Source organism: Lynx canadensis, chromosome B2, assembly GCF_007474595.2.
Source record: "Lynx canadensis isolate LIC74 chromosome B2, mLynCan4.pri.v2, whole genome shotgun sequence".
NCBI lineage: Eukaryota > Metazoa > Chordata > Mammalia > Carnivora > Felidae > Lynx > Lynx canadensis.
This window is the reverse complement of record NC_044307.1, coordinates 39,057,563-39,070,657: the sequence shown is the minus strand read 5'-3', so window position 1 is coordinate 39,070,657 and position 13,095 is coordinate 39,057,563. Positions and strand designations below refer to the sequence as shown.

At 52.6% G+C, this 13,095-nt stretch overlaps 1 protein-coding gene across 1 annotated transcript in view; it reads left to right on the top strand.

Moving 5' to 3' along the window:
• LRFN2 (leucine rich repeat and fibronectin type III domain containing 2) overlaps positions 1-6,657 on the top strand; it is a 40,304-nt gene extending 33,647 nt beyond the window's left edge. The window contains exon 2 of the mRNA XM_030314554.1: positions 5,603-6,657. Coding sequence (XP_030170414.1) covers positions 5,603-6,581 — 979 coding nt within the window. The 3' untranslated portion in view covers positions 6,582-6,657. The remainder of the gene's footprint in view (positions 1-5,602) is intronic.
• The last annotated feature ends 6,438 nt before the right edge of the window (positions 6,658-13,095 follow it).

Sequence of the window (13,095 nt, the reverse complement as noted above, 5' to 3'; positions counted from 1 at the left end):
GCTCAGGAACTGATGGGAAACCACCACCAGAGGCAGAAAAAGAGGAAGAAACAGCTGGCGTCTCCTGTTCCTCCCACCCTCCTTCCAGTGCCCCCATTGGCCAACTGCTCCTGGAAGGCCAAGGAGCCTGGGAACAGGCAAGGGAGCCTGGGAAATGTAGTTCCTTGCCACACAGAGTGGGGACAGGTGAAAGGAAGACAGACCTGACAGCAAATAGTGGGATAACCGGCATGCTCCTGTGATTCCCTCCTAAGCCTCCGGCATCAGCTGTAGACAACAGCTATAGATATGTCTGGCAGTATGAAGCTGAATGAACGAATGCCAAACGAATATTAATAGGGAAAAAGAAAAACAACCCAGGAGCAGCCACTTACTCCTGTTTTGTTTTTCCTGGGTAAGTGCTTGGGGTTGCAGCCTTAAATTGTGCTTTAGAACACGCGAGCTTAGTTACATTTAATGTGTTGGGGCAACTTAACTTAAAAGAGCAATTCATGTTTTCTGCTAACAGAGATGTCGCTGGTTTCCGTGAAGGAGAGAAACCTATGAGGATTCCAGCATGTGTCTTTTTTTTTTTTTTTTTTTTTTTTTTTTTTTTTTTTTTTTTTTTTAAAATTTTTTTTTTCCAACGTTTATTTATTTTTAAGACAGAGAGAGACAGAGCATGAACGGGGGAGGGGCAGAGAGAGAGGGAGACACAGAATCGGAAACAGGCTCCAGGCTCTGAGCCATCAGCCCAGAGCCTGACGCGGGGCTCGAACTCCCGGACCGCGAGATCGTGACCTGGCTGAAGTCGGACGCTTAACCGACTGCGCCACCCAGGCGCCCCAGCATGTGTCTTTTGCAAGGAGGGCTGTGACCTGATGGCTGTGCCAGATGTAGTGCGTGGCCTCTCCAGATCCCCTCTTCTATACTGCTGTGTGCCCTGGAAGGCTGACCAGTGTGCAGCCACGAGCCCCAGCTTTTGGTTGGGGTCAGCCAAAGAGAGCAACAGCAGAAGGTGGGGAGGAGGGAGGAGAGGAGGATACTTATTTGGCCGGTCCCCGTGCTGTAAGGTTGCCCCTGGCTGCCTCTGTCCCTCAACCAAATTTTCTATTCCAGTGTGTCGGCCCCAGAGGACATCTGGCAATGTGTGGAGACATCTTTGGTCATCACAACTGGAGATGCTACTCATGTCCAGTCAGTAGAGGCCAGGGATGCTGCAATCATCCTACAGTGCCCGCAACAGCCCCGAGAACAAAGAATTTTCGGCCCAAAGTGTCATCGGTGCCGAGGCTGAGAATCCCTACTCAGGATCAGTCCCTCTCAAGCTAGTCATAGTGAGGGATTTGCGCTGTTTCCCAATCTGTTGGAGACCAATGCTTTTATAAGAATGTAATGGAAATAAGTTATCACAAAAAATGATCATGCACTGGGATGTCACGCCGATGCCAAATTGCTAGAAAACTTTCATAATGCTTACTCTGAATTTCTGTACTCTCTGTTCGTGGACCTGTGGGCCACACACAGAGTAGCCCTGCTCGGCCTGCATGGGTCTTTCTCCTTCCTGGATCTGGTGACCTCCCCTTGATATGCTCAGGGCTAGATTGAGTAACAGCTTGGCTGCTATCAACCCTGGGTTATGACATGTTCCCTTGCGGTCCCCATCCCCAAATCTATCCCTTTGTAATGAGGTCCTTGTAACATATCCTTCTGTGTGCCTTCTGCCCCTAAAGAACCCAGCTGATTCCGAGGTGTTTTCCTAAAGACCGTGGGCAGAGTCAGAGGGTGTGTGAACGGAAGGACAAGAGTGTGATGGGCAGTCCGGTTTGGGAGCCCAGCTCGGGAGCTTGGCCTGTCTCTTGTAGGTCATGGGCAGCCCTTGAAGAATGTTTCAGTGGGCAAGGGGCATGGCCAGAGTTGTTTCAGATGGAGCACTCTGGGGATGGCGGTGCTGAGCATGGACTTTAAGGGAGCACGGGTGGAGGCAGGGAGGCCGTTTGGAGGCTGCTGCATTCAGGCACACCAGAGACGGTAGGACCTAAGCAAAAGTGTGTGTGTGGAGAGGGAAGGCAGGGAGAAGTCCAGAAGGAGAACCTGCCACCACAGTGCCCGTGGGGCATGGACAGCAGGCTCTCCACCTCTCACCGGGAGGATCGGCAGTTGATTGTGTTGTGGGGCATGAGCAGGTAGACAGGGCCACCCGAGGCAGAGATGAGTTCAGTTCTGTCACTAGAGTTTGAATAGTGCCCATTTCACATGACTTTCTCGCGCAGTTCATCTCCCTGACTGCCTGGGGTGGGAAGCAGTCTTGCTTAGAAGTGTGGGCTCTGAGTCCCCGAGGATCCAGATCTGGCCTCATTTCCACCACTCCCCCGAGGGAGGGGAAGCGACAACTGCTTAACGTCCCCCTTCCCTAAATTGGGAATGATGATAATGACTCCCTCCGGGGGCTGTCAGGAGGGTTAAGTGAGATAATGTGCGCAGACTTCCAGGCACAAGGTTAGTGTTCGGCAATTACCGTTTCTTTGGCAAAGGCGGACTTGACTGCCAAGGCTATTTGGAGCCAGCTGGCTCTGCCTCTCCTGTAAGTAGACACACACACACACACACACACACACACACACAGAGGAACCAGGAGCTGCTTCCCTGCTCTTAATCCTGGAAGGTAGTCCCTTTCCTCCCGCCTTGTTGCTGACAGGCCAGTTAAGGTGCAAAGCTTTTCCAGCCCAACCCCTCATCCCTGGTGCCAAGGATCTGCCTCGCCCTATCGCACCTCTGTCAACAACACAGCCCTTTGGGGCCTCATCACCTTCTGATCTTGCCTGATTTGGGAAGCAGGGACTTGGGGGTGGTGGGGAGAGGCCAGGCAGGGTCCTGCCCAAACAAAGGTGCCCCGAGGCCTCAGGAAAACAGGGCAGTGTCTGAGAGGCAGAATGGCTCAGTAGTCAGGAGTGGGGGCCCTGAGGCCCAACTGCCTGGTTCAGATCCCAGCACTGTCAGTTCCTAGCTGGGAGCCCTTGGGGAGGCAGCTTAACCTTTCTGTTCCTCTGGTTCTTGTCTGTCTAATGGAGATGACAATTGTTATTATGAGTATTAATCCCCTTAAAGATCTCAGAACAGTGCCTGGCACATAGTAAGCCAGCCCTCGGCGTTACTCCTCTTTTTCTTTATTATTAATCAACAGTAGTGGTAGTCTGCTTTCCAGGAGGAGACAGCCAAACTCCGATAGGATTTCTGGGCTCATGGTCCATCCCCCGTGTCCTGGGATCGTTGCAAAGGTTGAATGCCATACTGAATGCGGAAACCCTGTCACACAACAGGTGTTCAGTAAATGAGCTGGGCCATCCCCTCCTCGAATGGACGTGCTGTTACATTACTCATGTCCCAGCAAGGTGCTGGGTGGAGCGAATTTGGAGCCAAATGCTAGCTGTATATGTTTGCCTCTTACCTCAGCACCTCTTCCTCCCTGTCTGCAGAGTAAGGATCGCAGGAGTGGCCACCTTGGAGAGTTGCTGTAGGACTAAGGGAGTTAATAGACAGAAAATAGGGCCTGGCCTACAGTTGACACGTAGTGTTGGCTCTTACTGTCGTCTGTGTTCTGGGTGTATATAGCTCCTGCCTCTCCAACTTACATCATTAGCTTCGAGGGGAAGCGAAGAGGGGCCTGTGTGGCCCTGGTCACATAGGACTCCTTGGGCTCTGCCCAGTGGGTGGCCCAGTAGACCAGAGATCCTATTGGAGGAGGAGTGTGAGCCCCGGTGGTGTTCTGGGCGCTGCTCCAAGGAAGGGGTGGCTGACAGTCTACAGGCTGGGGTGGGCTTTTCAGTGAGATGAGGAAAAATGCCCCCATGTTTATCACATGGTAAGGAGCAAGCCCAGACTATGGGCCTAGAAACTAGTGTTAAAGGCCAGTGGCCCCTCCTAGCAGTCCTAGCTGTGTGACTTCAGGCCAGTCACTTCACCTTTCTGAGTCTTGGCCATTCCTCCTCTGTCATGACAGCACCAGTCCCTACCCTCACAGGGTTGCCGTGATGCCCAGGTGAAACAGATAGACCCAAGGGGCTGGCCTGTAGGCCTGGCAATTACGCAACTCCCCCTCCCCCGCCCCCCCCCCCCCCCCCCGCCGGCAGCCCCAGCCTCAGCCCCAGCCCCACCACCCTACCTCTTATACCTATGGGCCAGGGGCGGGGCTGGGGACAAAGTTTCCTCCCCTGTGGCTTCCCCATCAGCAGAGCAGGCTGGGAGAATGAGGAGGGAGGCAACGGCCTCTGGGGCTGCCCACTGACGGGATGTCAATAAATGCCTGTCAGCTCCGATCCTGCGCGCGAAGTTCCCTGGTGGAAGTTTTCAGGCTCCGGTATTTCATATTTGAGATCTCAATTAAGCTGCCTGGCTCTGGTTTGAGGGGTTGACCGGTGCTGATGGAGCCCTTGAGTAGTAGGGGACTGGAGAACAGAGGGCCCTTTGGGAGGAGGGGCGGTGGGAAAGGCAGAGAGGGACGTGGCCCCTCCAGGCCGAGGTGAATCTCTCTGCAGGAGTGTTTATGGGATGACACAGGCATGGTCTCCCGAGATGTCACAAGGCCTGATACCCAGACAGGGCCTTAGAGATCAGGGTGTACCTCCAGGCTGCCGGAGGGGCCAGGCGAGAGAGGCCCAGGAGAGTGGACGGGCCCCAGCATGGGACACTGCTGCCCCACCAGAGCCTCCCAGAGCCGAGGGACCAGTCCAGGCCTCCCCAAGCAGAGAATCTCTTTCCAGGCCTCTCTGGATGAGGCTGGCCCGCTATGCCCATGACGGAGGAATCATCCCTTCTCTCTGGGAAGCAGAATCGCCCTCCCATCTTCAACGTCGCGTGGTGCCCCTCACCTCTGTCAACACCCTCTCCCCACTTCCAGTTCTCTTCTGCTTAGACCCTTTCTATCCTGTTTGCAGCAGCAAGCATTCTCCCTGCACAGCGCAGGCCCAGGGAGGGGCTCCGGCAGTGTGGATGAATCTCCAGGACATAAAAAGGGGTGGAGTCCCGGGGGCCTCGAGCAGGGCCAGGGTGGGCCTGGCGCCCACCACCTCCCAGAGTCTGAGGGAACCATGGAGTCAGGCTGGGGGAGGGGGCTCCCTTGGTTTAGTCTCTGCTTCTGCAGCCTTTAACCTCTCTGCCTCTCCGTGTCTCTCCCTCTGCCCCTCCCGTGTTTCCTCTCCCATCTCTTTCCCCGAGGCGTCCCCCTTCTTCTCTGTACCTCCATCTCTTAACCACCCTCCACACCCCTGGCCTTTGTATTTCTACACCTGGTCTGCGTGTGCACCTCTCGCTGACCCCTCTACCCCCGAAACTCTGTCACTGCCTTTTTCACCACCCCCCACCCCGTCCCTCTCTGGCTCCTTATCTGCACCCCTCACCTCCCACCTCTTGGACTCCTTCACCATTTCCTGTCCACTTCCTGTCACCTGCCCTCCCTTCCTTTTCCTGTCTCTTCACCTGTCCCTCTCTCCTCTGCTCCACCTCATTCCCTCTGTGTCCCCATGTCTGTCTCTCCCTCCCCCTGCCTCTCCTGTCCTTGTCACTCTCTCTATTACCACCTCTGCCGACCCTCACCATCCTCCCCCTCTGCGTCCACCCACCCCAGGATGATCCCAGCCTCCAACAAGGCCTTCGTGGTCAACAACCTGGTGTCAGGAACCGGCTACGACCTGTGCGTGCTGGCCATGTGGGACGACACGGCCACGACGCTCACAGCCACCAACATCGTGGGCTGCGCCCAGTTCTTCACCAAGGCTGACTACCCACAGTGCCAGTCGATGCACAGCCAGATCCTGGGTGGCACCATGATCCTGGTCATCGGCGGCATCATCGTGGCCACACTCCTGGTCTTCATCGTCATCCTCATGGTGCGCTACAAGGTCTGCAACCAGGAGGCCCCGGGCAAGCTGGCAGCTGCCGCGGTCAGCAACGTGCACTCGCAGACCAACGGGGCCCCGCCGCCCCCTCTGGCCAGCGCGCCCAGCGGGGCGCCCGTGCCGGGGCCGCCCAAGGTGGTGGTTCGCAACGAGCTCGTGCACTTCAGTGCCAGCCTGGCCCGAGGCAGCGACTCCTCTTCCTCCAGCTCCCTGGGCAGCGGGGAGGCTGCAGGGTTGGGACGGGGTCCCTGGAGGCTCCCCCCGCCTGCTCCCCGCCCCAAGCCCAACCTTGACCGCCTGATGGGGGCCTTTGCCTCCCTGGACCTCAAGAGTCAGAGAAAGGAGGAGCTGCTGGACTCCAGGACTCCGGGCGGGAGAGGGTCTGGGACATCGGCCAGGGGCCACCACTCGGACCGAGAGCCACTGCTGGGGCCGCCTGCGGCCCGGGCCAGGAGCCTGCTCCCCTTGCCCCTGGAGGGCAAGGCTAAGCGCAGCCACTCCTTCGACATGGGGGACTTTGCCGCTGCGGCTGCGGCAGCCGGAGGGGTCGCCCCGGGTGGCTACAGCCCCCCTCGGAGGGTCTCGAACATCTGGACAAAGCGCAGCCTCTCTGTCAACGGCATGCTCTTGCCCTTTGAGGAGAGTGACCTGGTGGGGGCCCGGGGAACATTTGGCAGCTCCGAGTGGGTGATGGAGAGCACGGTGTAGGCCCGTGGGGCGGGAGGTGGGGGGGGGGAGGCTCCTCCTCTCACCCTTGCAGGGTGGATAAAGGGGAAAGAATCTATACTGGCAAGTCTTTGTGGAGTTTCCATGGTGATGTTTACATCCAGGGACAGTCTCGTCTCCCTGTCAACGCCCCCACCACCACCCACACCCCCTTCCAGGCCTGTCCCCCCCCCCCACCCACCCAGCCGGGGTGTGCTCAGGGAAAGCGGACTCGATCGCTAAAATGTCGGACTGAGCCCTGAGTGTTTGGAAAGGCGGACTCCCTCCTTTCTAATCACGAATGTAGCGTGTAAGCAAGTGGCTTTGGATTGCTTATGGCTCCAGTGTTGTTTTTATTCCTCAACTTATTTTTCCCACTTCCCAGACTCCTCCTCTTCATTCACACAGATCACGGAGAATTTACTCTTCGTGCGAGAGCGGGTTCCCAGCAGCCCCGGTAGTGGGAGATTATCTACTGTCAGTTGACAAGAGAAGGGAGCGATTCTGGTCCCACACTTGTTTGGAAGGAAGACTAGGGCATCCCCTGCCCAGACTCCTCGTTATTCCCAACCACCTGAGCACTGGGGAGGGATGGGCCCCCACCGCCATGCCTGACCCAGCTTCCTCTGCTAAACATGATGCCCCACAGCCATCACATCAGCTTAAGCCAGAAGGTTAACTTCCAGGACTTATGTGTGGGAAAGGGAGAAGGGCTTTATGAGGCCTAAGGCCATAAAGGATGTTAACCTTTGGAATTGCTTTAGGATTTTTACCTCTTTCAGGGGAAGCTGGGACAGAAAGTCCCCATGAGCCTGTGACAGGCCAAGAGGGTTTCTGAGGAAAGCAGAGTGGGATGGCCAAAGGAGCATTGGACTTGGAGTCCAGTGCTCTCCATTCGGGTTCTGGAGCCACCACCGGAGAACCAGCTGATCATACTGGGCAAGACCCTTTTTCTCTTTGGACCTCAGTCTCTTAATTCGCAAAACACTGGATTGTACCAGCTCTTGGGATTCCCTTTAAGTTCTAAGGACAAATGAACTCTTCCATGCCTCTAGATGTTATGGTTTCCAGATCAGCAGTACCAACAGCACAAGCTGGTAGAGCCTCGCTATGCTTCCTCCTGGACACAGAGGAAGTCTTCTAGAGGTTTTGGAGGGGGAGAATCTGAATCTTTTTAGGATGGTAGCATTTTGAAGTTTGAAGAGGTGTTTGCAAACATCTCATCCTTAGCCCTCTCTCCCTTTCCCCCAGAGCATAAAGGACTTGCCCAAGGTCACACAGTGAGGTAGTGACCAAGCCAGGGCAGGTGCCAAGGCCACTTCCTGGGGTGGTGTTTGGGATTCATTATGCTGTCTACACCCTGGCTCGGGCATTTCTGTGTCCAGAGTCCATCCCTTGTCTGTCCCTGAGGAAGGTGGCTCAGGGTGGCACATGGGGGGACGCCTTTCCTGGATGACATCCTTGAGGATGATCCATCTGTGGAAATGACATATGGCGATGGGAAGGGTACATGGGCTCCTTTCCACAAGGGGCATTAACCTCCACACCCTAGACCATGTCAAGAGGGGGCAGAGGACATATGGCCACGGAGATACTGCATGAGAAGCATCTTGAGGGCTTTCTCCTACATCTCTGTCTCTCCTGCTCTCCATCTTTCAGGTCTCTCCTCATTGCCAACATACTACCTCTCCCTCGGTCTCCCCAACCCATCCTTTGCTCTTCTGAGTCTCTGCCATTGATCTTTAGCCTCTCTTTTGTTCTTCTCCCTTCTTCCACTTGCCAACCACACCACATACAACATCCAGGTGAGTCCCCTTCTGCTGAAGGGTTCTAATAGGCTCAGACCCGGAGCTGAGCTGGCGGCCCCCAAACCCACCTGGAACACACAAGGAGCTGGTGGGGAACTGTCTATGCAGGATTGCCTTCTGGCTCCAGCCCAGGAGCCTCCAAATCCCTTGTCTTTGTCCTTCTCCACTGACCCAGATCCTTCCTGCCTCCTCTCTCCTCCCTTCTACTCTCCTGTCTTCATACTTGTCCTTCCTGTGACTCTCTGCCTTCCCCAGTCCCTTTCTGGTCCAGACAAAGTCATTAACAGACCAGGCCAGTCTCTTCCCAAGACAAGTTAATTTTCCAGGCCAGTCCCGGGGCCAGAGCACATGTCTTCCCCCATCACGGTGGCAACCACAAAATTGGGTGACTAGAAAGGAAATCTCTCCTTCCCTCCCTCTTCCCCTGCCCAAGTTTTTCTTCTCTCCTTTTTCTCTCTGAACCTTTCTTCTTCAGTCTTTCTAAATGTAGCCATTGAGGAATTGAGCCCAAATACCACCTTTCTTTTTGCCTTTGGGTTCAGACACCCAGAGGGAAAATGGTGGACACCGGAAGAGGAGGAACCAACTGTCTACTCCTGTCAGTGACCCCAAGATCTGTCGTGACATGATATGTACTTGCACTTCTGTTTGTCATGTTTCTGACTGGGGCTTTTGGAAAGCAACATCCCTGTGGTCAGAATATAAATGCCAACTTTCTTTGCTTAAAAAAAATGTACAGTAAAATGTACAGTCTAAAAAAACAAAACCAACCACACTTCTTGGGAGAGAGAAAAAAAAAGAACATTCTCATATCTGTGAATGTCTGCTGTTCATTTCTCTGGAAACTGCGGTTTTCCGAAGGTGGATTTGAAGTGACATTTTCTCTTGCACCTGTGTTTATTACTGCCTGGTGGGAGCCTGCTCCCTGCCAAGTTCGTGTATACGATGGGAGCCTTCTGAAATAAGAGAGAATGGGGTCGTCCTTCTGAAATAAAGAATGGTAGAGGGATCTGGAGTGAAGCTCCAGGTGAAGAAGGAATGGTCCGTCTGCAGCTATTCTGACTGTCCCACCTGGTACCTCTCTGTATCTCAAATACCAGCCCTGCCTCCTTTTTCCTGTACTGTGGCCACCACCACACTTAGCCACCAGGGGTGCACAGGTCCCTCCACCCATTTGGTTGAGCCCTGAATGACACTTTTTCAAAAGGGTCTTTTCCTGGGAAACTGGAACAAGGAACCAAAGCATAAACTCAAAGTATAAAAACGAATAAACTTCTGGAACACAGCTTCCCAATCCTAGCTACATCTAATGGCTAGATTAGCACTGTCAGATAGGAATACGGTGTGATCCACAGTCATTTTAAATTTTCCAGTAGTTGCATTAAAGCAAGTATAAAGAAACCGGTGAAATTAATTGTCATAATATATTTTAGCTAATCCAATATTTCCCAAATACTATTATCTCAATGTGTAATCACTATAAAATTATAAATATGACATTTAAGTTTAGTTCCCCACCACCACCACCAAAGTTTTGGAAATCTAGTATGTTTTTTACACTCAGAACACATCTCAGTTCAGACTAGCCATGTGTAAAGTGCTTGAGGGCCACCTGTGACTAGTACTGGTCACCATATTGGACAGTCCGACTGGACATATAATGATCGACTTTCAAGCACAGCTTTGGGAAGGGGAAGGAAACTAACAGTTATTAAGCACCTACAGTTTCCAGGTACTGTGTTGGTACTTGACAGGCATTTCTTACTGAAGCCTCCCAAAGTAGATATTATTATGCTGATTTTACAGACGAAGGGCCTGAGCCCCAGAGGGGTTAAATAACTTGCCCAAGGTCACACAGTAAGTCTGGCTGAAAAGCCTTCGCTCTTCCCATATCATCGCACTGCCTCACCTGTTCTCTCTTCCTCCCTTCAATCCATTATAGATTATATTTTAGAATGATGGAAGTACTCAGATTTACCGCCTAATCTGGAAGCAATTGGTTTGGCCTCCATGTCTGGTAAAATTCTCAGAATGTTGACTCCAGGCAAAGGTCCCTTTGTTAAGTGGTTTCCTCTGAATTCGCACTGGCCTTTCTGGCCCTTCTTGGCCTGAAATGCATTCCCTCCCCTGGCCAGGAAGATGCCCCCAGGCTTCAGAAGGTCTTGCTCAGATCATCCTTGTGATCACACCTTCTCCTGCCCTGGTGATGTCTAGGAGGTCCCTTGCTTAATAACCTTCTACCTCCAGTCTCACCTAGTCCCCTCTGCCCTGAAAGCCTGTTAACTTCATCCTCATAAGATAGAAAGCCTCACAACAGCTCACTCCAATGACCACACCCATCTTCCCACCTCTTCCTCTTCCTAAACTCTTAGTCCCTACCAGGAGAATGGCTTACCCACCCAGATCCTTCTTCCTGATTGAAAAAAGCTTCAGTTCTCTGATCTTTTGGAAAGAAGAGGTAGCCCAACCTAGTTCTTAAGCTTTCTGACCAATAGTCCAACCCCCCTTTCCCCAAATTCTTTTTTTTTAATGTTTGTTTATTGGGGCTCCAGTGTGGCTCAGCCAGTTGAGTATCCAACTTCAGCTCAGGTCCTGATCCCACAGTTTGTGAGTTCGAGTCCTGTATCAGTCTCACTGCTGTCAGCAAAGAGCTCACTTCCAATCCCATGTCTCCCTCTTTCTGTCCCTCCCTTGTTCATGCTCTCTCTCTCTCTCTCTCAAAACTAAATAAAACATTAAAAGATAATAAAATAAAATAAAATAAAATAAAATGTTTATTTATTTTAAGAGTGAGAGAATGTGCCCATGCACCAGTAGGGGAGGGGCAGAGAAAGAGGGAGAGAGAGAATCCCAAGCAGGCTCCGAGATGTCAGCACAGAGCCCGATGTGTAGCTAGATCTCACCAACCGGGAGATCATGACCTGAGCAGAAATCAAGAGTCTGACACTTAACTGACTGAGCCACCCAGACACCCCTCCCCAAATTCTTGATAATGATGCATTCTTCAGTTTCCCCTCAAAGGAGATGCTTTCATTTTGCCATCATAACACTGTTGAAATTCCAAGAGAAATGACACACTTTTTTTTTTTAAAGGGATATAATTTCCAACCAGGTAAAAGGAAGGTCATTGTCTCAGATTTTCCCCTTCCAACACCAGTAATAACTTCTCTCCCACAGTCTGTAGGTACCGAATTTTCCTAAGCAGGGCCTGAGTCCTTCTGTGTCTTCTATTCTCTGTTGTCTGTCTGTCTGCAGTGAGGGTCTGAGCCAGGCGGGGCTTCCTCTGTTCTCGCCGCCATTGTGATAGCTACAAATTGCTGCTGGTAAAATCGACACCCTTCTTCAAAAGACAAGACTTGGCAGACAGCGGGCGAAAACCCAACGCATGGTTTTAAATAGCACACCTCAATCCTCAAACCCAGCCGCTCCCTGCGATGCGGTTGGCAGCAGGAAGTTTGTTGTGACAAGGCTTCTCACGGGTAAATATCCGAGGTTGCTACCTTTGCATAATAGAATCAGACCCATCCATGTTGCTCTCCCAACACCTAAAAGGAACACGGCTCCCTTCACAGTTTAAAAATACCTGTTTTTGCCTTAAACCCAAGATCTTAGTGATCTGATCTTCTGTGATCTATTTAAGTTTTCCCACCTCACAGCTGGTCAGTGTTTTACTACAAGACTCAGGGTTTCCCTTCCTTGCAGCCTCTGGCAGAGGGAATTGCTATGTTTCCCAACGGACCGTAGAGGGGAGCCTGCCTTTACGTCTCAAGCTACCCTGTGATGTCCATCATGGCCATTTAGCATCTTCTGACGGGCACAGCCATCTTGCCCCGTGGCCTCATTTTGGACACTTGGCATCTTTCTTCAGCTCACCAACTCTAGGCAAATGGGTGCAGATTTCAGGCTCCTGCCTGGTTATTTTCTTGTTCTTGTTGGGATCATTGAGCCTCTGGTTCCTTCAGCCAGCAGTCGAATGTGAGCGAGAGCCAGGATTCTGGGCCCGCATCTGGAGTCTCTGTGGGGCTGGGGCAAGAGAGATCTGATTCTCTAATCCCTTTCTGAGCTGCCGGTGCCTCCTGCAGGCACCCGCTTGGTTTCTTAGTGATGAGGGGGTGAAGCTGGAATTTCACCCATCTCCATGGGATCCCCAAACCCATCTGGTCCACAGCCAGTCAGCCCACTGACCAGCCTCCCACGGCCTCAGGCCGCTCCGTCCAGCTGCCCATTTGGTTAAGTGATGATGAGCACACCCCCTCTTCTTTTACCACCTCCTCTGTACCATGTGTTCATGGGTGCTCCCTGGCACACCCAGCAGCGAGTCTAGCATTTATACACGTTGCGGGAGTGAGATTTTTCCCCTGGACATCCCCTATGCTGTATTCAAGATACCCCCTGTTCCTTGAACCGTTGTTACCTCTGCTAGCTGAACTTCCTGATGCTGTTCCCACGTTGGGAAGAAACACCTCAGAGCCTCACCCCTCCATCACCAACTGGGTACGTCCTGATACAAAGCAGGTGTCTCATTCACTGTCTGAGAAGGAATATTATGAAGAAGGAGTTGAGATCTCAGTTACACCCAGTAATCCCTGTTACATACTTTCCACCCATTCCTTTGGGGATCTCTGGAGGATTACAATTCTGCTCGTCTACCGAGGATGGGCCCGTTGCCTTACCTACCCAGACTAATTACGGGAAAGTTTTATCCCTTC